We start from the raw sequence: 25,902 nt of genomic DNA, 5'->3' as shown, positions 1-25,902 counted from the left end.
CACATCTAACCCCAGGGCTCCAAAAGGAATATGAGAGGAGAAATACTCAGGGCCTGTTTTTCCATCTATATCACATCGGATATATGAACATATATTTAAAGTATTAAGCGTAGTCTAATAATAAAAACAAATTATAGATTCCGCCAGGAAACTACGAGGAATTTATTAAGCCCAATTAATCCGTTATTAGTAAATATTTACTGTAGCACTACATGTCAAATCATCGCACAATTAGGCTTAAAAGATTCGTCTCGCAATTTCCTGATGAAATGTGTAATTGGTTTTTTTCTATATTTAATACTCCATGCATGTGTCCAAATATTCGATGTGAAAGCGTGAAAAATTATATTTGGGAACTAAACAGGCCCTCAGTTATGTATAAGAATATACTACCTCCGTCCCAATGTAGCTATTTCTAGCACAATAACTTGTCCCAAATAAAGCTATTTCTCCACCTACCATCTCCTCTCAACCAATCACAACCATTCTCTTCACCAACTTTCTCTTTTCCACCAATCGCAACTCTCCTCCAATCATTTCTACCTACTTTCTTAATACCCGTGCCTACCTAAAAAATGGTTACATTATGGGATAGAAGAAGTATTTAAGTAAGAAATTATAAAAAAATAGTGTAAGTATTTTTTGTGGAAATTTTGAAATGTGACTATAGTAGTGTAATTATATTGTATATACTATAATTAAAATATAATTTATTTATAACATTTATATTCATGTCTGCAAACACACATAACTAATCATATATATAATTATATATAGTTACATTATAATTACAGTATAATTATACTACAATTAAAATATATAGTATAATAGCTATATTTGAAAGTTTTTTCATGAAAAAAAACTGGTGACGGTTTTTAGCAATCCCTTAAATAATTAATTATTTGAGATTATAGAAATCATTAAACTGCATATTAGAAGGTCTGTTAATCAATAGGAGACAACAATCTTCTCTCTCCCAAAAACAGTCCTATATGCATGGCATTTATTTCTAGGCGTTCACATCATACCAATATTAAGTCCCCTTAATAATGGAGAAATTTTAGAGTATTTTTTGGGTGATTTGAACTACAAAATTAAAGTTTCAATGGATCCCTTAGCTTAGTGTCTTGTGAAATTACGTGTACATGTTGAGTAAATAGATATGTTACAAAGCTAAGGAATCTGGTAATTACCTATTATTTATTTTACCAAACAAAATTTAAATACTGGTAGGTGTATGGATGAGCTAATAATAAATATGTGCTCTCTATATAGTAATTTTTTTACTACGAGTTATGTCGTCCTCAAATACCTTATTGTAAAAAATAGGCTCAATAGGGATATATTTTTAAATCAATTTTTTTATGTTTTACCATACATACATGAAAAACGTTGCAACATCTATAACACCAAATTAACACCAAATTAGTTTCATTTAAATATTCATTGATTATATTTTGATACTATATTTGTTTTTTTTAATAATATTACTACTTTTTCCTATAAATTTGGTTAAAGTTAAAATTTTTGACTTATAAAAAATAAAACGTCTTCTAATACGAGGGAGTATTTGAGTGCACAACCGTAAAGCTGGAAATGCAATCCATTTTCACCAGAAGTGTGGTCCATTTACCAGAAATTTAGGCTTGCCGGCCCGTGTAGATTGGGCCGTCATGAATTGATGAGAAATATTGGGCCTTCCAAATGTGCTGTGCCCTAGTGATCCACTTGATCTCTCGCTATCTTGCTTCGTTAGTTCGTTTAGCCTCATCATACATCGTTCTATATGGCAACCAGATTTGGTTTTCCCTCGCAGATTTGCAATCAGATTTGGTTCTGCACGTGGAATTGTGTTTCTTTTTCCTGCACAAGTGATAGTGGGGAAACGCCCAGGTGGGAATAAGTTCACTTTAAAACACTTATCTTGATGTCGAGTTTAAATCATATCCTTGAATCCACAAAACTAGATATAACACGTCTCTCAACTTGCAATACCGAAGTATGTGAGATCTTAGGGTACTCTGATATTGAAAGTTGAGGAACGCGATATATGAATCACGGTTCATTTAGGTTCAATGACACGATTCAAACTCGACGTCCGGATGAGTGACCTAAAACGAACTTATTCAGATTATCAACACGGTGCAAGTAATGGAAGGCCCAGATCGATCGGCTACCTTTGGCAGCGGTTCGATTTCGGCGGGGTTCTCACGAGCCCAACTTGGGAATTCCGCCTCCGCGTCGAGAGATTAATGGGCCTCAGTAAAAGCCCATTTTGTGGTAGGCCCTTTTTTCCTGGCTCATAGTTGTAGCCCATATTGGACAGCTACCAGTTGTAGCGGCCCAACTTGTGTCGATTTCCCTGGGCCAACAATTCCAGAACGCCCCGAGCAAGGAAAATTCACAGGCGCAGCCGCAGGTTCCCGGCGTGGTCTCCGTCGTGCACGAAAGCGCTGTCGCGGTTTGCCCGGAGAAGACGAGCTCACATTGCCCGGTCTGTGGCCGGGGCGATGTGGTGCAGCGCTGACTGCCCGACAAGCCGGGGTTCCGGTGCAGCCAAGTCCACACGCTGACGGTGGGTTGGCTGGAGGTGGATGGCAGGCGAAAGCTAAGCATTGCCCGGTCATCGGGCCAACAACGGCGACGTCTCTGGACGCCGTGTTCTCTCTTGCTCCCCCGTCCCATAAAAAACCAATCTAGTATTGGATATGACACATCCTAATACAATGTATATGGACATAACATCCGATTTGCTTTTTTTTTTTTTTAACGGAGAGAGTAGGTGTGTTGTCAAGAAGCTTTCTTCCCTCCCTGATGGGATCCCTAGGTTAAAATCTTAATCTAGATCCCCTGGAGATCTAGATGGACAACAACGATGCTCCCTACGTCGTGTTTCTCTCTGATGAAGGCGTTGTCTAGAAGGCCTCTTTGCCGTTTAATTTGCTTCCAAATAGTTTGGTGAAAAGCCCTTGAATGACGGCGGGTCGAAAGGTCCGTGCAAGGTAGAGGGATTTTTCTTCTCTCTCACCTTTCATCCTAGTAAAGTCTAAGAGGCTAGCTAGGTGCTCCATTGTTAGAGAATGGTGTTAGACGTTATGATTGTTACTCCTTTATTGATTTAGCGGCTATCAGTTATATGCTAGATCTTTTCTTGATTGTGTGTTGGTGATATTAGTGTATGGTGATGGTATTTTGTTTTTCGTTTTTTCTGACTATTGCCTTTCAGACAATAGTCTTATATTTTTTTTCTATATATGCTCAATTCAATGAAACACTGCACGCTGTTCGTTTAAAAAAAAATGCTCGACTTAATGATCGACAATCATGGTTTGCAGTTGATTCTTTTTTGGGGTTACTCGTATTCGTTCTGAATTTGTTGGTTGCTCCTTGTATTTTCAAAGAGGAATGCTGTTTGCAAAATTGAGCTATTGGGCCAAACGATAAGCCCAACGAACAAAATGGGCCTCATCTCAAAAGATAAAAAAAACCCCACACACACAAATACTACTTCATCCGTTTCATATTATAAGACTTTCTAGTATTACTCACATTCGTATAAATGTTAATGAATCTAGACACAACATTTATATGAATGTGGGCAATGCTAGAAAGTTTTATAATATGAAACGGAGCGAGTAGAATACACAACCTCTGCAGGTTCTCTCTCTCTGCTTTTGCCAATATATGTGCTGTTCACTGAGATTTTGCCTAGGCAACAATTCTTCCTGATTTAATTTGTGCCAATTACAACCATGGAAATTTCTCGGTCACATTTTAAGTGTTTTTTATTTGATTCACCTCTAATTAATAATCTAAATGATCATTTTTCTGCGTGGAATATTTATATATGATTATTTTATTAAAAATTTAAAACAGTGTTTGAGGTTTTTCTTTAAGAAAACGCTAATTTTCTTTTGGCATAAGCAGTACCAAAGCTAGAATACTTTTCAGCTCCGGTGGAAAAATAATAGAATCGTACACGAAAACAACAGGTTATTCTAGGTTCCCTTAGGCACGTTAAAAATCCTGTGGAACAAGGTGCCTTTCCCAACTTTTTTCGTTTGTGGTTCCCGCTTATTGTGCTTGTCCTAATCTAGGAAAAAATGGACACGCTGTAGAAAAGACCTAAACAAGTTGACTATCAGGCTCTTTTCCTGGCCTCACAAGCTGCTAATTATAGGTAGCTTGATAATGCTGCTCAGCTTTATTATTTTTTTTATTAATCTTTTTTGTTCTCGCAAGAACTAGTTTTGTAAATTTTATCCTATCCTCGCGAGGTATATACCTCCTCGTCACCTGAGTGATACTTCCCATGAAAGAAGATTGTGAGAGGTATTAGAAATTCACTTTTTTTTTATCTCTTTTTCAATTTTCTTCAGTCTTTATGTGATATAGGTATTTATTGTTGGTTGAGATATATATATTTTTTTATTTATATAGGCATATACCTTCTTATTAATATATACTATGATGTATATCGATTTATATCAGTTGTGATGCCAAGTAGAATGTTATGGGTCACTCGTAGTTTTATGGGTGGGGATTCTCTATCATAAGTCACTAACCACTGCTACACAAACAATTTTCCTATACAGGGAGCCTTTTAGATTGCGTGCGGATGGTAACTTGGTCCGCACGGGAAAATCGGCTCATTTTCCCGTGCGGTCCATTTAAGAGGACCGCACGGAAAAATCGATTTTTCCGTACGGTCCTCTTAAATGGACCGCACGGAAAAATGAGCCGATTTTTCCGTGCGGACCTATTAAAAGAGCCGTGCGCAAAAATACTCATCCAGTTTTTTCCTCCTACCACTTCAAAATTTTCCAAAGTGCCGCGCACCTCGGTCCCCTCTCCCTCTTTTATTTGGCGCTGCGCGGGACAGCGGGAAAAGAAAAAAAAATCTATCCCCTCCTCACACGCCTCTCGATCCCATCCCCTCCTCCTCCTCCTCCTCCTCTCTCTCTCTCACTCCTCTCTCCTCTCCTCGGTGGCACGGTGGAGGCGAGGCTGCGCGGCGATGTGGTGCATGCGGAGGTGAGGTAGCACATCGAGGCGGCGCGTGCGGCGGCCGTCCCCGCATGGCGAGGCGGCGCGGACCCGGCAGGCAGCGCGGCCGCTGCCGATGACGACGGCGGGTGGTGCAGTGGAGGCGCGGACTCGGCGGGCGGGAGGCAGGCCAGAGTCGGTGGGTGGCACGCAGCAACGACGGCGGCGACGGCTGCTGCCGGCGGGCGGCGCGCGGGATCCGGCGGACGTCTCCCCTCCACTCCCCTTCGTTCTCTCCCCAGATCCAGCGGATGGGAGGGGCGTCGGCGGCGGTGCGGCCGCGGATCCGGCGGCGGGCGGCGCGGAGGACGGCAGGAGGCAGGCCGGCGGTCGGTGGGCGGCGCGGAGGCGCGGAGGCGGGCAGGAGGCAGGCCTGTGGGCGACGTGGAGGCGCGGAGGCCAACGTCGTCGACTCGTGGGTTGCCAACAACCGTCGCCTCCATCTCCGGTATCATCGACACCTACGGCGTCGACGTCGACTACGAGCACTTTGGTGATGACGCCGACGCCGACGAGGAGGCGGCGGTGGCTGGCCGGTGGATTCTAGGGTTTCGGTTTTTTTTTATTTTTTTTGGGATTATTGTTTTCCCGTGCGGGTGCGTTACCCTCACACGGAAATCGTGATTTTCCAAGACCCTTGCCTCCGTGTGGGCCTCCCACCCGCACGCAAAAATAGTTCTAGCCGCACAGAAAAATGTTGGTTGTAGTAGTGAAGATTATAAGTTACAATCATTGGTACGTGGACCTCACCTTCGTATTGTCTCACATATATGTTTGCGATGTGCATGCATTGTGAAAAGACGGACTAATTTATTGTGCGTTCACACTTTGTTATACATAATTTTAATGGTCTATGACTACTATAAGGGGGTAGGGGGTCTTGAGGGTGTGGGGCGACACGGATCGTAGCTGGGTCGGTCGACCCACCCTAAGTAATGGGTAGATCCGCCTTAGTGGTACTTTTGTTATAGTCAGTGTTCATCTGGCCATTTTTTACCTACTAGTATATAGCGGTTGGGAGGTATGTACAATTGTACATCATCAAGGATAAGGGGAAAACCTCATATGTTATAGTCAAGCGACTCTCGTAATTTAACTATTTAAGGTAGTAGACTTAATACATCAATTTAACCCCCTTTTTTTATGTTCCATTTTAATCGATTCCTTCAGAGAGTTTGTCCGATCAATTAAGCACAAAGCAAAGGCAGTTTTAATCTTTACCATGTTGAACTAAATTCTAATCTCAAACCGAAACGATTCGTTTAAAACCTCATAACTACGTACTTTGATTAGGATCATGAGTTCATGATAACACAAATACACATGTGGCATTCTCAAGTCACAAGCACTCTCATCATCAACAGAATGGACGGCGTTATCTTAAAGCATGGTCTTAATTTTAGCCATATATATGATTATATATTTCAACCACTCTGATCTAACCCTTAATTACTACTTACTTTTGCCAACCACTGGCTAATCTTAGCTGCCGTTCATGAAAGCTTTACCATATGTACCCACTTGTGACCTGTGAGCTCTCCATATTGAGGAAGCAAGCACGCTCTCGTACACATGCAAAGTGGGTTGAATTATGACGAGATTGAATGGGATTTGACGAGGAGATCTCATCGCATCATTCTTTGTGGCGTCTTAATTCTTTCTTGGGTGCTTTGCTGCTTCTTTCACTCAACAAAAGCTTCAGGATCTTGTTCTCTCTATGGGGCCCAGCTGAGGTTGAATGACAACGAGTTGGGGTATAAGTTGCTGCTGCTGTCAGGAAGGCGCAAAATTTGGGATCATTTGGATATTCGTGCACGGGCAAAACAAATGCCTTCCGGATTCGCTGACATATGGGACCGGACATGATCATATATATGCAAACAAGAATTGATAATGACATCATACAACCCTCTTTTTTTTCTTTTCCGAAAATCTTGCTAGAGGAAATCATCGCTTCACGGTTTTGGTTTTAGTTATAAGACAAAGTACGGAGTGACTGCGCTCTGTAAACGTGAAAATTAACTCATGGACACCGTGCCCATTAGAATATTCACCGCTAGTTAAATAAGAGAGAAACCATGTGAAAATACTAAAATAGCCCAGGACCTACATATCAGGTCCACCATCTCTCTATCTCTCTCTACATGAATATTAACATGGGGAGGAGTGGCACGGTGGTGTCGTCCTCGTTGCTGGGCTTGCACAACCACTTGGAGGCAGCCTTGTCGGCGGTCTTCATAGCATACGCCTTCATCTTGCAGCAGCAAGACCGGGTGTTTTCTGTCGCAGCAGCCATGGCGGCAGTGGCGGCGAGGGGTTGGAGTCGCCGAAGCCCTCGATGGCTTGGGCATGGGCTACGTGGACAAGAATGTGGTCGAGGGTGACGTGGAGCCCCACCGCAATGGTCACGTTGCTCCGTGTGAACCTACACCACGCCTGGCTCTCGGCCATCACTTGTCGGAGCCGCTCCGCTAGCTTGGCCGCGCGACGCCGAGCGACTTCCAACTTCTCCTCCTCCTCCCGCCGCGTCCACTAACGTCGGGCATACTAGCGCCTGGCACTGTTGTTTTCGCGCCTGCTCTAGCTTGACGCATCTGCTCATACTACATCATCACCAATACTTCGATCTCCGCACTTTGCTCCTGCTCGATGTCGTCCATTGCGGCCGCCCGACACTGCCATGCTCCAGTGCATCCTCGTGCCCCTCGCTCCTCCTTGCTAGGACTTCAAGAGAGAAATAGAGATAGGGCAACCTGACATGTGATGTGGACCTAGGGGTGTTTTAGAACATTCACGCGGTTTCTCTCTTCTATTCAACCAAAATTGAATATTCTAATGGGCACATGTCCATGAGCTGATTTTCACGTTTACGTGTGGTTTCCCAAAAAGTCACTTCATGTAATATCCTACCACTAAAATCACGAAATCACAATGTCCTCTAGCAAAATTTGCCCAATTTTTAAGGGTCAAGTGCACCTCAACTACTATAATAGTTTGATTTATAATATTAAATTACAACACCAGACATTTGACACCCTCACGCCCTTAAACTGGAGCAAATTACACCCTCAACCCCCAAGCTAGGCGGTTTCGGTCTAACCTAGCACACTTATGTCAACAAAGATGGATAATTCGATGTTAGGATTCACATGTTGTTGACTTCCTCTCCCTCTTCTCTTGTCTCTCACCCCCCCCCCTCCTGTCTCTCCTAAGTTAATGTGTGCTACCAAGACCTACCTACCATCCATCACATTTCCCCTCAGCACCGACATCTCTTTCCTTTTCCAGGCAAGCTTAGTGGCTGCGAAAGAAGGATAAAAGGGTGGCGCGTGAGTTTGCGAAGGATGAAGGTGGCTCTGCTGACTTGTCTACCATGGATATATGGAGGACACATTGTAACCGGGCCATCTCTAGGGCCCTCCACGACCAAGATTTGTAGGTGGTGAATGAAGTCGTGAGGAGGGTTATGACGAGGAGGTTGGAGTGTCAAAATCTCTTCATTGTGAGCTAGCCTATCCCTGTTGCTGTCATGAGTGCCATCGATAATTGTCCCCCGCGAGCTTTCTGGCTGATGTCCTTATAGAAGAGGGGGAAGATGGGGGAGGAAAGGTCGAGTCACCGAACTCTCGCAGCGATGGGCTTGCCTCACTAGAGCCCGTGTAAAAGGCTATGATATACAATACATTTTAGAATGGAGGGATTAACAATGTTTAATTGCACTGTCATAAGTTTTTTTTTAAAAAAAATACTTTTAAAAAGAACTATAGTATATATAACTATAATATATAGTTGTATGCAATTTAATTATATTATAACTATAGCAAGTTTTCAAAAAAAATGGCCAATTGGGAAACAATAGACTTATTTTAACAAATTATTTGGTAATTAACCACTAGATATGCGTACTAGTCCAGTTGTTATCCCCTTACTTAAGTCTTCTTGCTAATGGAAATCATATCACACACATGACATAGTGCACCTGAACCTTTTTCATGCCCACGTCCATTCCACATATATATAAATAATGAAACTGCTAAACCTTTAAATAATTCAAAAGTCTTGCATGCGCATGCAAAAGGTCAAGTTGAACCAAACAGGTATAAATATCACTCGCTAGATAGTTAATTAGGCTACCTCTCGATACACAACATTGCCATTCAGAAAAGACCAAACAATATTTAGGTAAAATGACTTAAAAACAGAGAGATAATAAAAGTCAGTACTAATCTTACGTAGTACATGCGCCACATGAGAAAGTAATTAACTTGATGTTACAATAAAATAGTAATTGACCACGCCGACCTTGCATCACCCTGTAAAGGATAATTAATGGTAAGGGGCACAGCATATATATATATAGCACTATTGGTCGGCATATTTATATGCCACCCACCATTTAATTTTTTTTCAACCAAGTAAATTTACATTTTCTTTTACCACCACGAATAAATAACATGAGAAATCAGCACCAGTTAATTTACCAAATTAACATCCCTACAAACAGGGCTATAATAGCAATATCCTCTTTGTGACTTTTTCAAGGGTTTGGCTAGTACATAACATGTTATAAGATGTTTTGACTTTGGTCAAAGTCAAACTATTTTAAATTTAACTAAGTTTATAGACAAATATATTAATATTTATAATACTAAATTAATTTTATTAAATTAATAATTGAATATATATTCATAATAAATTTGTCTTGGGTTGAAAATGTTACTACTTTTTTCTACAAACTTAAAGTCAAGACTTTGACCAAAGTCAAAACGTCTTGTAATCTGAAACGGAGGGAGTAGTAGCAATAGTACGTAGGATGTAGCAAAGTCCTCTTTGTGATTCATTAAAAAAACATCTTTGTGACTTTTTAATTAGTAGACAACACCTCATCCTGACTTTATGCCATGAAGTATTTGTAAAGCAAATCATAACGTTTAATTTAATCTTATTACATGCTTTATTAATTCTTGATCCTCTAAATATTCATGGTTTTTTTGTTTTCATTGGTGTGCTACCTTGATCACTGCGTTTTTGTTTTGTTCTTTTAGAAACTTTTTTTAGCTTAGGGTGGGGCGCACATACGTACGGTGGCGCACTTTTGGTCTTTGCGGCAACAGGGCCGCTGTCCATCTAGTGGAGGCGGATTTCATTGGGTGAAGGCGTAAAGCCATCTCCTTCAGTAGTCATGCATCCCTCTTCCATCATCGTGGACCACGCTGCAGGTCCATCTTTTGACTTCCTTTCCTTCATCAAAGGCCTCGATCAATGGTGGAGCATGGAAGGTAGTACTCCAGTATGAAACATGATCGACAGGTCAGCATCAAGTAGGTTCTTTGCGATCCACAATATAATCTGGTACTTTTGTTAATTCGGCCATACTTGGAATGCAGGAATTTCACGTTTTTTAGAACGATTCTATCGTGCTAATTAGGCTTATGCTTAACTTTTATTTTAAAGAAAAATAGCAATAAAGGGAGAGAGAGAAAAAAGAAGAGGAGAATGACAGTGCAGGCGGTGGGCCGTTGTTAGGAAAAACAAGGTGACGTTCCTTGTCTCCGCTGATCTTCTCAAGGGATGTAAGCTACTTCCTCCGTCCCAAAATATAATAACTTTAGCCTTTAGAATTTGTCCCAAAATATAACAACTTCTCCATCAACATTTCCTTTTCAACCAATTACAACCCCCACCATTCAATTTTCCCGCCTACATCTATTTCTTAACCAATCACAATCTTTCACCATTTAATTCTAATTAATTTCTTAATAACTGTGTCTAACTCTAAAACTCCTTATATTCTGGGACGGAGGTAGTATTTATTTTCACTCTAGCAATCCAACGACTTAACTCACACCAATTATTGCCCTTCCTTTTTCTAAATTTGTGAGCAGCAAGATCATGGATATATGAAGTATATATCCTATCAAAATATTCTAATAAAAATGATTCACGCAAAAGCTTTTGGATAATTGTTTGATCACACACACTCTTTTATCCTCCTAGGTAATATCCCTTCTCCCTTTTCTACTCGCAAGATATTGAACATTACCCATCAAGATATTGAACAATATTAATTGCCCATCTACTAGCTTAGCTGCCTAGCAAAAACGGCATCAGCAGCTAGGTGACTTTTTTTTTGGTGCGTGTGTGCTTGCGTTCTTGGACATCAATAGATAGATGCTGGATATGCATGGTTGCTGATGACACACACACAAAGAGAGACCAAGAAAAATTGGTGTTCAATTCATCTAGAAGGGCTTCCTTCACAGAACCTAACAACCTATATAGCAGTGTAGGAACCAACAAGAGCTACACGCATGCACGATCAATTGTGCCTTTAGATTTGTCAAAGAATGTGTTGTACCAGTGGACAAACACATCTTAGTGGACACTAGCTTATATACTTATGCGTACCAGTGCTATAGCCCACAGATCATATCTCACTGACAAGGGAGGTCAAGATATATAGAGATGGCTATGCTGTTTTTTTTTTGTGAGAAAGGAGTTTAGTTAAAAGAGGTATGCATATTGCGTAGGGAAGCACTGAGTGCTCAAAGTAAAGCTGGAAATGGACATTACATGTATAGAGACTTAGGTGGTGTTCTTTTGTCATGAAGATGAAGATTAAGTTTTTTACGCAAAACGATGTGGTATTAACGTATGATTGATTGAGTTTTAACTATTACAAACTTGAAAAATAGATTAATATGGTATTTTAGAGCAACTTATATATAGAAAGTTTTCGCACGAAACGCACCATTTAGCAGCTTGAAAAGCGTGCCACGAAAATCTTAATCTTCATCGAACTCTTGTTAGAGAGATACTCCCATCTTCTAATTGGTTAGTTTAGTCATTGGTGTCCTTATCTCAGTTGACTAGAAGCAAAATTTCAAAAGAGAAAAGAGATTGTTTCGTTTGACATTTTACCGCGGCCCGTTACTATCGGAGTTGAATCAAGCTAATGAATTTTTGCGGTGATCAAATGTCAAGCAAATGTAATAAATAAAAAAGTATAGCTCAGCGTTTTCTTTTTCTTTTTGCCCCCTATACAGCATAAGTCTTGGTCCAACTAGCTAGTGGGTTATATAAGTTGAGCTCATCTTCTCTGTGTCATTTGATGATGGTCCTATGGCAGCAAATACTGTAAAGATATACTCCTATCAAATCTCATCTACAAGCTGAAGTAAATCATGCAAATAAAAGCAATAGACAGATCAACATCTACATGTACACTAAGATATTGATAAGCACCTTACTCGGCATCGCAATAGGGAACTTTAGTTTCTTTGGCATTTACTAATTTTATAACTAATAATTAATATATAATTTCAGAATTATAGCATGTTGCTAAATCGGAGCCATGTCATCCAAAACCATTTAAATTTGGTTAATGGGTGAAAAGTAAACATTGTGAAAATTTTGTGGATGAATAATATATATCTGGTTTTGAAGTTCAGAGATGGAATTAGACTTTTCATAAAAGTTTAGGGATGTAAAATAGATTTTTTTTCTAACATATATACTGAATTGCCACATATATTTGTTGAGGATCCAAAAATTTGGGGATTGAGCAGGGTTAAATCCATTACCCCAAAAATAATTGGTGTGCACACTCAGTGTTATGCTCGATCAATTCGTCAAATGCTACACAGAAATGGGTGAAGATAGTGAGCTAAAATTAATTGACATAGATAATCAAGCAAATATGGCAATAGATAGATAGATAGATAGATAGATAGATAGATAGAGTATATAATAGCTTAGAACATGCACTCTGCTTGTAATGATATATGTAGCATATTCGCGTGTTGAGATCCAAAATTTAGACGATCGAGCAGGTCAAATTAGACGCGTGTGCATATGTATCACGTGTGAATGAAATTGTTGGGGAGTTGGGCTTCACACTATCATAGAGAGATTGATTGGGGCTGGAGGCATGCTCTGATATAGTGTTAAGTAGCTATATCTGTTGCTAGTGCTGCATGCGACCTATGGAGTTGACTCTTGAAATGCACTAACAATTAATTGATAAATTAATTAATAAAGCATCTACAGTCCTTGTTGACATATCCACCACATAAGGAGGCCATGATGGACACACATAATGTATGGTTTATAAGTGTTTAATTTATATACGCATGATATATATTGTGGTTGACTTGATGGTAACCATTGGTGGATGTCAATGTACATGCATCATGTCATTTCATCTGCACATGGAACGCATATGCGCCGATCCATGTAGTATAGCCGGCCTAATTAAGCGTGTGAGTGGAATTGCATGTGGATTGGATGCTGGATTTGTGGTCGATCGAGCACATGATTCGCCAATATTATTGGTTTCTAGGATGCAGAAAACCCGTGTGGCTTATGTATGCAGAAAACCCAATTTGTTCCATGGAATATGTCTCATGCGTGCTGGGCTTTATGGAGAATATAACCATGCGTGTGTAAGCTGCGTATCAGAGAAGGGATAACTTGAGCCTCCTTTGTGTTTAGTTGTATGCGCATTTGAGTTGAGAGGGAGCGTCTTTTCTGGTTGCTCGTATATTCTGTGTGGTCAACAATGACTTGAGCCCATGCTATATTAGGAGGAAAACTAATATGCCTGCAAACTCAATTGAAGTCAGGGTAAAGTTCCGATCTTTCCGAGCAAACTTAACCTAAATTAAATAGGTAGTCCCATGCAATCAATTTATACTTAAAGCAAGGGAATACCTAAAAAAATTATTGCAAGTTTTTCGAGTAGAAAACTTTATATAATTCTACCATAACTATACTACACATTAGGAAAATATTAATTAGCCCATCAGGGCTAGTTGAGTTTATGGTAATATATTACTAACCAACGTCGAGCTAAACCTAACATGTGTTTCCAATGATCATATATATAACTGGGGGATTTGCAATTATGACACTGCAAACATTAACATTTGCTATAATGACACTGGACCCACATTTCATAGACACAGATGGGCTCATTTGTCATCCATTCGGAGTGTCAAAACAGCGAAACCCCAATGTTTGTAGTCCCAATATTACAATTTTCTCGTTGACCACTTGAGACTATATATTTGATCATAGAAAATTCGACGTGGTACAAGTGATGAAGCCAACGACGTTGTCGAGTCTGGGTGACCAATGCCCAATGGTGTTTTATGGTGCTCCTTTTCTATACGCTGAGAGCGGTCCGCAATGCAATTGCAATGGTGATACGTCAACGGCGGAGCCCGAGCGTCCACCCAGCCAGCCTGATGGTGGCTTCACCACTGCTACATACATATTTTGTATTTTCACTATTAAAGGAAATTTTACTAGCTAGACTAGCTAGTACAACGGTGTGTTGATACCAAGGTTTTGGTGAAATGCCATGATTTCAAGGCAGCTCGAAGTCAGATTTCGAGGGGGATTTCAAACGGCTTTCAATGAAATCAATTTTAAAACAGTAAATTTGATCAAAATTGGTAGAAATTATCTGATTTTTTTACATTTTGTTGGGGTCAGTATTGTGAACCCTCGTTGTTGATATATAGTATTGCACCATGTGTACATAAGCACACGTATATAGTGGGAAAAACATATCAGTTTCTTATTACTCCGGGTTTATACGTATACATTTTCACCTGTTTATGGTTACAGATCGCAACCCAATTATATGTTCATCAATTGTTTTTTGTAAAATATATATAATAGAAAACCTAAAACAGCTAATGCAGATGGATTCATAGCTGGACAAAATGCTGAGAGGCCAGCAAAAAGGCAAAATTAAAGCACTTTGCTTTTCCTTGTAGCAATCGTTAACATGATTTGTTCTCCGCTACCTCTATGCTTTGGTTGTTAGTATAATCATTGTCTGATAGTGTGTATCAAACTAATAATCATTCTTGTTTATGGAACTTTCTACAAATAATCTCGACGGTGTCACCATATAGATCAATTTATAATAAACATAAACAGACAAGCATAGACAATCATGTGGAATTCTTTGGCTTTTGTGTGGTCGGTCACCGTTGGAACCTGAATCACCACAGCTAGGGAGATGGATATTGTGCATCCATAGGCGACCTAACCTTCCACACTGTCTTCTTTACATGTAGGACAAAATGTCCTAACCACAAGGATTGTTTTTTTAGTGAGCATATGCTACACGTCCATCGTTTTGTTTGCCTGCTGAGTTATCAGCCACGCGGAAAATTTAAATTTTGAAACTTAATTATAGAATCAATTTTTAAGGGGTTCTTTATATCATTGTTTTTTTCTTTATATCATTGTTTATTTTTCAGCATTGACTTATAGGAATTACAAATAATGTGTTCAACCATTTGATTTAACTAGCTATGGGAGTTACTGATCAGCATCCTATGTGAGAGTTTTGTTAAAATAAAATAAATGTACATGTAGCTTCTTCAATTTTTTTTTAGTATTCTCCTACTTAGGGACATCACGACTTTATTATTTTAATTTTCATATACTACCTCCACTTTTTATAGGATGGGTTTTGTTTTTCAAAAAAAATCTTCAAGACTAAAATTTGACCCATGATTAATCATAACATATATTCCTGATAAATGTAAGAACCAATATATTGAAATATGAAACTGTTGGTATAATATGTACACACTACAATTACATGTAATTAAACTAACTATTGATTAAAATATACAAATTAAAGTTAATTTGACTTGAATGTACCAAATAAAGAAAATCTAACAGAGGGAAGTACATAGTTTTCTTTTTATCACTGGATGATTAATTACTCTTAAGAAATTGGGGAGGGGTCTCCATCTGTGTACCACTAGTATAACTTAGTACTGGTATTAATTATCTGGGGTTGCTGTTATTGAGACAAGTAGAATAAATGTGGTAAGCTTGGATGGAATCATGCTTTTATAAATTCTTAGACGAGCAAAGGCATCTATTCCAAGGAACAATAACACAAGATGTCCTCTTCATTCCAGCTGGAGGGGTGGATTCACCTATGTGTGGTTTGCAAGCTCTCATGGATCAATCATATTGCTTGCTATATATACTAAACATATATTCTACCGAAAGATTGGAGGTCTAGTTGTTTATTGAGCAATTAGGCACTGGATCAATTATATACTCTCTCCATCCCATAATATAAAGTTCCCACATATTTCAAGATTTCACATTCAAAACATTTTAACCAACGTTTAGTACAATATAAATTAAATTTTACTTGCTAAAAATTATATCATTGAATTCACATTTGAATTTACTTTCATATGATTATTATTTTGTTACTACAAACCTTATAGTATATAAGAAATTATAAGACAAACATTAGTCTTGAAGACCGTGTCAAGTTTGATCATGTCTTACATTATGGGATAGATGGAGTATGTGTGATCTACTACTATGCTGTAGCCAGTAGGCAAGTTGATTTTTGTTGAATACAACGACCAAGAAAATTGCATGCAATAGTGAATATTTTCTAGGCCAAGAGAGTAGGATTCTTCAATCATGAGAAAAGGAATTTGTGAATTTAACTGCGATGATATTTGCCATGCGGATGTATGTTGATCATAAAAGCACTTATTTCTTAAATTGGAGCACATTATAAATAAGTAAACCTTATAATTAAGGTAACAATCAGTCAACCATATTAATTGAAGATGTAACCCTGTCAAGTACATTAATTAGAATAAGTGAAAACCCGATTAAATTAGAACAACGACCCAATTAAACATGTCAATATCAGAAAATAAACATATTGACTCGATCGGTTGCTTGGTTCTCTCCTAACCACAGAGAGAAAGTTCCACCGCATTATCAAATAACATCACTACAATTGCCTAGGAATTCGTCTATGGGTCTTTATAGGGCAATAGCAGTGTGTCCCTCATATTTGTTGTTACATATCACCTAGACGAAGAACGTGTTAAGCTACATATTCCACGGTCCAAGTTAATTATAGTGGGTCCCACCAGTACCATCTATTTCCCTTTTCATCTTCCCCTCTCTCTTTCTTCTTTCCCTTTTCGGCCTTCCATCTCTCTCCTCTCTCTTTCTCTCTATCGGCAAATTCGGCGGTCGGCGGGACGGTCCATGCAGCAACAGTGCCGAGCAGTGGGGCAGCCCGAGCAGCAACGGTGCCAGCTCCGAATCAATGTCGGCCTCGACCTCATGCTCGAGCTCCTCTGCCTCTCCGTCGCCTCCCTCTCCCCTTCTGATTTCCTCCGTCGCGCATCCCTCCTCCTCGTCCGGCCGCCACGCCTCTCCTCCTCCAGCCGCCGCGGCGCAGAATGGGGTGGACAGGGCAAGGTGGCACTCGAGGTGGCTCAGCGACGGATCGACGACGGATCCGTCCTCGTCTTCGTCGCCTCTCCACCCCCCTGCCCTCTCTGCGACGAGGTCGGGGCGACGCAGTCCGGTGTCGAGCGGAGTAGGGGCTCCCCGGCGGCTGCGTGGAGTAGCGAGCTTCTCCGGCTCCACTGCCTTCCCTATCAAGCCGGAGAGCCCCCGGCAGCTCTCCTCCCTTGACCAACAAGCTCGACAGCGCGGAGCGCAGGGATGGTCGACGATGGCGACGAGGTCTCTCTCCTCCCTCTCCCTTCCCTGACGGCAAGGCAAGCTCAAGTGTGGGCTCCACCTGCAAACCTGACGAGCAACCCATGGCCCAAGTTGGCTACGCGTGGAGATTTCGCGGATGGAGGATGTGGTAACGAATATTCGTCTTTTGGTGTTGAGGCTGAACGCCACGGAGGTCTACTACTGTGAATGGTCTTAGGAGAGCTTCCAGTTACTGCATCTTCTCCTAATAAATTGGTAGAGCTACCTGAAATAAGACATATGTAGCTAGTACCTGGAACTCCATTGCAAGCTGTTCAACAAATTCAAGTAAATATATTTTCAAGATAAAATAACCATCTCAAATTCTGAACACTGATCGAACAGAGGTACTGCCATGATTGTGCCTTCAGATTAAAGAATTAACAAGGACAACTGCCAAACAGATCCGGAGTGTGAGACCAAACAACTCGAAACAATTTGGCAATCTCGAATGAATCCAAAAACATTTTCAAAATGGTACGGCGGTATGTACAGTACGAAGCTCACCACCAACACACGTACTACTCCATTTACTCCGATGTCCATTTACTCCCACGCACAAATAACGAATAGACTTAATAAATGAACACAAATATGCGGATTATTTTGGAATAATTTTAAAAAAAACTATATGTAAATTAATTTGGAATGGAGGGAGTACTACTTAGAGCAGGTACAATAGCAGGCTATAAGCTAGCTATAAACATATGTTAAAAAGATAAAAGAAGAGAGAGAAGAGCAGCAGGCTACAGATCTGTAGCCAGCTGCAGCACAGATTCCAAGACGTAATGTGTGTATGACAGGTAGGACCATGTATTAATAGTATAGTAAGCAACTATTGTATGAATTGGCTATTATATTGGCTATAGATGATTTGGAGCTAGTAGATGGCTATACTACTGTGATGGTCTTAGGCAGGGCCGGTCCTAGGGTCTTGGGGCCCCAGGGCAAAAACTTATATAGATGCCCCTATATATATACATAAACTAATATATATTTATATAGTCTTATAAACACACAACATTGAATATTCGTTGTGATAAAATTATCTATATATAATATTATGAAATTTCAAAGAGAAATAAATAGCAGTAACGAGCAGAGAAGGCGATCGGCGGACGATCGACACGAGTGTGGCTACTGGCGAGCCGCGATTTGCCGACTTGTTGCTTCTGTTTGCGAGACGCCGAGAAGTCGAGAAGTCGCCGAGAGCGCAGGAGCAGCGAGCGGTGTGATGTGATCGAGACGGCACGACGCGAGTGGCGTGATGTGATCGAGGCGAAGCGACGAGAGTCAGATGAAGATCGCTTCGGTTTCGCTGAGACAGGCCTGACGATGGACTAAAATTCATTTTCTATATTGGGCTATTCAGTTGTCTAACTTAATATAGGCACATGGCCCATGGACTAGAATTATATAGTATACTATATGTGTATATAGGGGGCCCTAGATTTTGGGGGCCTCAGGCGGCCGCACGGCCTAACCCCCCCTCCCCCTAGGGCCGACCCTGGTTTTAGGAGAGCTTCTAATAACTGTATCTTCTCCCAACAAATTGGTAGAGCTACCTGAAACAAGACATATGTAGCTAGTACCTGAAACTCTATTGCAAGCTGTTCAACAAATTCAAGTAAATATATTTTCAAGATAAAACAACCATCTCAAATTCTGAACACTGATCGAACAGTTACAGAGGTACTACCAATGATTGTGCCTTCAGATTAAAGAATTAACAAGGACAACTGCCGAACAGATCCGGAGTGTGAGACCAAACAATTCGAAACAATTTGGCAATCTCGAATGAATCCAAAAACATTTTCAAAATGGTACGGCGGTATGTACAGGACGAAGCTCACCACCAACACACGTACTACCTCCGTCCCAAAATAAATGCAGAGGTGAAAATCCGTGTCCAATATTTGACCGTCCGTCTTATTTAAAAAAATTATTAAAAATTTTAAAAAAATTAGTCACACATAAAGTACTATTCATGTTTTATCATCTAATAATAATAAAAATAGTAATCATAAAATTTATTTAAATAAAATAAACGATGAAACGTTAAAGATAAATAGTGTTAAACTACTCTTATTACTTACCAACCAGTAACGAGAAACGGTGGGATCCATCGGTAGATGCTGCTGCTAGTAGTGGTAGTCCAGTAGATGCTCTCGTGGTGATTACCAACGCAAGACGACGTAAACAAAACGCTCTTTGCCCTTTTACCAACGCTTGGTTCTTGGCGAGGCCAATCCATCACCACAAACCACAAGGACAATAATGGAGTAGCCAGAGCATCTATATCCACTTCATCAATTTTACCAATGCCATGTTTCACGCCGTAGAAAAAAAAACAATACATTTTTTTACAACCTCAAGAAAATAAGGGCTATTTCTTTTCTTGTATCAGAGATTTAAAAAAGGTACTGTTGTTTATATGTGTCAGCCTTCCAAGCTACTCGTCGTGCCACATTTCTTGTTTATTTCCAACCAAATTATATAAAAGTTGCGTTGTAGCTTACAATATATTATATTACAACTATACTGTAGCTGTATTAATAAGTTTTTTTTCTTCCTCAGAGATATCCTATCGAAAGTAGTATACCTAGTCTCAAAAACTTTTTTTTCAGTTTATCAGGCATCAAAACGGTATTTTCTATTGAAGAGAATATTCCATTTTTAGAAGAAAAGAAATAGAGAAGATTGAGAAGACATGCAAAACGAGGTTAACTATTAGTGTGTAACAAATTAAGTATTGATAATTTTAAACTTAAAAATGAATTAATATTATTTTTTTAAACAACTTTTCTAAAAAAATATTAAAAATCACAGTGTTTAACCGTTTGGAAAACGTACGCACGAAAAATGATGGTCTTTTTTTTTCTCTTTATAGGCCGTGTTTAGTTCCAAAATAATTCTTCAAACTTTCAACTTTTTCATCACATCAAAACTTTCCTATAAACATAAACTTCCAACATTTCCGTCACATCATTCTAATTTTAACCAAACTTCCAATTTTGATGTGAACTAAACACAACCATAGTTTTTAGTTTATAACTGCTCTCGTACGCAGCCTTTAAAGAACTGGAAAATGAAATGGATGGAAAAATATAATTAAAAAAAGACAGCATAGGAAAAGAAAGGAAAAAAGTCTGCAGTGGGGCCCACACCCAAATCTAACGACAAGCAAGCAAAAGAGGAGAATAAAAACAAGCGAGAAAGAAACCAAGCAAGCCAGTCACAACAACACCCCCCCCCCCCCCTCCTGCCCCAACAACGTTCCTCCCCACCCTATTTATTACCACCTCCTGCAACCTCTCTCTCCTCGTGTACCATCACCACCATCTCCACCTCCTCCTCCTCCCCCAACCAATTTCCTCTACCCTCCTCCGCTTCCGCCGAGTCAAAATCCAAGCTTGTCCCCTCAAAATCTCACCTTGTGCCTCCACCACCCCAATTCGAAGCTGTTCCTGACCGATTCTTCGGTTCTTGGAGGAGGAAAAAGGGGGTTTCTTGGGGTTTTGGTTTGGGGGTCCGATTTGGGGTTCGGAATCCCGGATTGATTCTTTCTTGCTCGGCATTTCGATTGGTTTGGTGGTTCTTGGCTTGTTTGAGCGAGCGGAGGTTTGGGATTCCACGGGTTTTTTTCTCCGAGTAATTTTGGTCAAAGTTTGGGAGACAGAGAGAGCTACTCCAGTTTTTAGTTAGTTCGATGGTGGCGAGGATGATGCGGTGGCCGCGCCCGCCGGCGGCGCGCAAGTTCCGGGTCCGGCTGGTGGTGCGGCGGGCGGAGGGGCTCCAGCAGCCATGCGCCGCGGCGGCGGAGCACGCGGCTTCGGCGGAGGCAGAGGCGCCGCCGACGAGGGTTGCGGCGGAGGTGAGGTGGAAGGGGCCCAAGGCGTCGCCCCTCAGCTCGCTGCGCCGCACCGCGGTGCGGCGCAACCGCACGCGGGAGGCGGAGGCGGAGGCGGCCGCGGTGGTTGCCTGCGCCACCGCCGCCGACGATGCCGCTGCCGCCGCGGGCGCCGGAGACGCGGCGGGCGTGGTGGTGGCTGCGTGGGAGGAGGAGTTCGAGAGCACGGTGACGCTCGCTGCCGCGTCGCACCGGGAGCACGCCGCGTTCCAGCCATGGGAGCTCGCCTTCTCCGTGTTCACTGTGAGCATTTTCTTCTTCTTCCTACTAGTAGTAGACCGTCTATGTTCTTCACATGAATTTAGAGACAAGACTATAATTATTATTTATGTGGATTTTTTTGGCATCATAGTTTTTTTTTCTTTTTGTCTTTTTCTTGTCTCACTTTCTCAGAATAGATTTGTTTGTTGAAATTCTTTTTTGTTGTTTTCTTTTTTTCCCTCTATTATTGTGCTCCAAAAATTGCACTGTTACCTATCTATGTTATCAATTTTACTTAATTTAATTTGTCTGGTCTATGGATAGGGTATTGGCTACTTTTTTTTTTTTTTTGCTTCTCCTTGCTGATATGATTTGTGTGTTTTAGATTCGTCTTACATGGGAAAAAGATTTCATTTTGGTTCTGAAGAATGAATGGATATATAATATAATAGTAGTTGATGGCTATGAATCGCGTAATAATCAAAATATTTTGTATAATGGAAAATTTTACATTTCTTACCTCTGCACTGAGATATTCTCGTTAATAAGAACCAGTTAGAACTTCTTGATAATAACCTTGTACCTATATGAGAATGCGAACAAGGTGTGAACAAATGTGGACAAGATGGTTCTTGTCAAGGCCATCGGAAACGTGTCATTTAATAGTATGCATTTTTTTTTGTTCTACACATTTTTTTCTTGAGCGATTTCTGCTGATGAGTTTGTTTTCAGTTACTTCTGCTAGCGAGTCTGACTGTGACTTTCATTTGTTCTCTCTCGATTTAGGCTGCCAACAGAGGACCAAAGATCAAGCCATCAATTCTTGGAACTGCTTCCCTTAACCTAGCAGATTATGCATCCGCCGCCGAAGAGAATATTGAGATAATTCTCCCATTGTCCGTGCCAAATGGTTCAGCTGAGTCAGCTCCCTCGCTACATGTAAGTTTGTGGTGCTAACAAGCTTTAGTTCACAATTCGTGTTCGAATTCCATCTGGTCTGACAATCAAAACCTTTTCTTTCTTGCAGCTCACCCTGGGTATGGTGGAATTAAGGGCTTTTCAGGAAACATCTGATGCTTCACAAAGGTCTGCTATGGCCGCTCCATTATCCCCATCCTCTGGTGATTCTGCTCCAGTAGGAAAAGATGAGGTTTCAGTTATCAGAGCCGGGCTGAGAAAGGTGAAAATCCTCACTGATCTGGTGTCGACACGAAGGTCCAAGAAGACATCCCAAGATGATGAAAGCAGTGAAGAAAAATGCTATGTTAACAGTGATGGTGCTGAATATCCATGTGACATCGAGTCTCTGGATGACGATTTGGATGACAGGGCACAGCAAGATGAAGTTGGGGATTCAACTGTCAGGAAGTCCTTCAGTTATGGCTCACTGCAGTCTGTCAACTATGTCGGCGGCCTAGTTTATGCTCATGCAAAGATTGATGGGGAGCATGAGGACTGGATCTATTATAGTCACCGCAAATCTGATGCCGGTTACCATGTAGAGGGAAAGCCATCATCAACTGTTGAGGAAACCATGCTGCCAACTGTAAAACGGAGTATCCTTCCTTGGAGAAAGAGGAAGTTGAGTTTGCGATCACTGAAGGCAAAAGGCGAACCTCTGTTGAAGAAAGCATATGGAGAAGAGGGAGGTGATGATATTGACTATGATCGACGGCTGCTAACCTCTTCTGATGGATCTGTTTCAGAGGTAAATTTTACAATTCATCATCTGCATCTTTAAATAATGGCTTGTTTCTAAATCATAGAACTAGTTTTGAGTGTCTGTGATACATGTTCTTAACTGTACATCTTTCAATTGCAGGGATCAAGGGGTGAAGATGGGTCCATTAATGGTATGGTTTCAGAATTTGGTGATGACAACTTCGTTGTTGGGAATTGGGAATTGAAAGAGATAGTTAGCCGTGATGGCCATCTGAAGCTCTCTTCCCATGTTTTCTTTGCATCAATAGACCAGAGAAGTGAGCGGGCTGCTGGGGAGAGTGCTTGCACAGCACTTGTGGCTGTTATTGCGGACTGGTTCCAATCAAACCAGGATATAATGCCTATACAATCACAATTTGACAGTTTAATCCGTGAAGGATCATTAGAGTGGAGAAACCTTTGTGAGAATCTGATGTACCGAGAGCGTTTTCCTGACAAGCACTTTGATCTTGAAACTGTCCTTCAGGCCAAGATCCGCCCCCTCACAGTTTCTTCTAGCAAGTCTTTTATTGGATTCTTCCAACCTGAAGGTGCCGATGACATGCACAGATTTGATTTCCTTGATGGAGCAATGTCATTTGATAGCATCTGGGCTGAGATTAGCAAAGCAGCTGAGTACTCATCAAGTGATAACCCTAATCTATATATAGTGAGCTGGAATGACCACTTTTTTCTGCTCAAGGTTGAGCGTGATGCGTATTACATAATTGACACCCTTGGAGAAAGGCTCTACGAAGGGTGCAACCAAGCCTACATTTTGAAGTTTGACAACGACACCATGATTCATAAGCTACCTGAGAAAGCACCATCTAGTCCTAACTCAAGTGGACCGCTGAAGGATTCTTCAAGGAGCTCCTCGGTTGAGCAGGACAGTGAAGATGGCACTGAAGAGAACATACTGGTTTCAAAGGGCAAGGAATCATGCAAGGAGTATATCAAGAGTTTCTTGGCAGCCATCCCAATCCGGGAACTACAGGTTGACATCAAGAAAGGCCTGATGGCGTCGACGCCATTGCACCACCGGCTTCAAATAGAGTTCCACTACACTGCATCATCCCCAAAGGAGATTACCTCAGCCCCTCAAATTCTAACCATCGAAGCCCCTTTTGAGTTCTCATGGCCTGAGCCACCACCGGCAATGGAGATCGCGCTAGCACCAGCTGTTGCTGTTGTATAGCTTCCTGATGGTGATCTGTCCTGACATCAGTCCACTGCATGCATACTTGCTGGAGATTTTGTGTCCTTTATGTTTGCGCTCGTATCCTGCCTAATATGAACTAACTACTATAGGTTTTTGTCCAGGCCTAGGAGCTTTCTGCCTGCATTTTGTATAAATAGGTGTTTGCTCCTACATATTTTTCTCAAGTGCCGGATTTGTAACCATCAAGAACCTTGTGTTACTAATCAATGAGTAATGCACATGTGTTAGCTATGTTTTGGACCTGTTTCTGTGCTATTGTTTATACGTATGGTATATATGCTTCCAACAGAGCATCAAGTTGTTAGAATTCTGATCCTTCTTGTGGAGGCACTACTTGTTTTCAGAGGTTCAGTTAACAACTGAACTTATTCCCATGGGGCTTTTGAATTATGATGGTGCTTCTGAAAAGGACTTGGCCAAAATTTTGACTGCTGCTGATACTTATAATTGTAGTCTGTTGGTGCTGCAGTGTTGTTCAAAGCTATAGCATTTTTAAGCTCATAAAGAGGTTTCCATTATGAGAACCAATGTACATTTTCAATGAATGCGACACATGAAATGCTGCCAAATGTGGGTGAAAAGCACACCATATCCATTTTCCTTTCCGTGTTTGACATGTGATCTCCTTAACTAGGGAGCAGTATTTGTGTGTACAAGAGAGATCTAGAGCTTTTCTGCAGTCTGGTGTTTGCACCTTCCAAACAGAAATTTGTTTTCAGTAACTTGCACTACAATTTGCGGTCCAAAATTGCAGTTATTGGTACATGTTATGATCCTCCATATGCTGGCAGGAGTGATTTTCTAGGCATCAAGTGTTAAGACAAGAAGTCAGTAGAATATAGCCCCTTTTTTCCCATGGAAGCTAAATTTGTACTAATGACCTGTAACTAAAACAGAAAAAAAGAAGAGAGAAGCCAATGATACAAGTCCTTAAGTGCAATAGCTGTTCATACTTGGTCAGAATATGATTTACTCTTGTATGATGTAACCACCTAGACACGCATTGTGGAGCCCAACTCTTTGTATATTCTCTTGGTCATTTTATTCAGTTTCTTTGTTTGAATGTCCTTGGTGATCTTGTTTATGACGGAATTGAGTTGGCATCATTTTTCCTTGGCGACTACGGCCATTTGTCATGTAACATGGGGCATGAGAGAGATTCCTTGGATGATCACTATCACCTAACAAATCATACAGCCCAAGAAGAAAAAAAAAACATAAAAGTTAGTGCCAAAAGATAACACGGCATACCCAA

General features: G+C 40.8%; 1 protein-coding gene across 1 annotated transcript; it reads left to right on the top strand.

Moving 5' to 3' along the window:
* Window positions 1-20,885: 20,885 nt before the first annotated feature.
* LOC4333583 (uncharacterized) lies at window positions 20,886-24,878 on the top strand. The gene is made up of 4 exons (XM_015776305.3): window positions 20,886-21,766; window positions 22,511-22,663; window positions 22,752-23,432; window positions 23,547-24,878. The coding sequence occupies exons 1-4, from the start codon at window positions 21,323-21,325 to the stop codon at window positions 24,621-24,623; spliced, it is 2,355 nt and encodes a 784-aa protein (XP_015631791.1). The 5' UTR covers window positions 20,886-21,322; the 3' UTR covers window positions 24,624-24,878.
* The last annotated feature ends 1,024 nt before the right edge of the window (window positions 24,879-25,902 follow it).

The sequence above is a fragment of the Oryza sativa genome, chromosome 3 (assembly GCF_034140825.1).
Source record: "Oryza sativa Japonica Group chromosome 3, ASM3414082v1".
NCBI lineage: Eukaryota > Viridiplantae > Streptophyta > Magnoliopsida > Poales > Poaceae > Oryza > Oryza sativa.
This window is presented reverse-complemented; position numbering and strand designations above follow the sequence as displayed.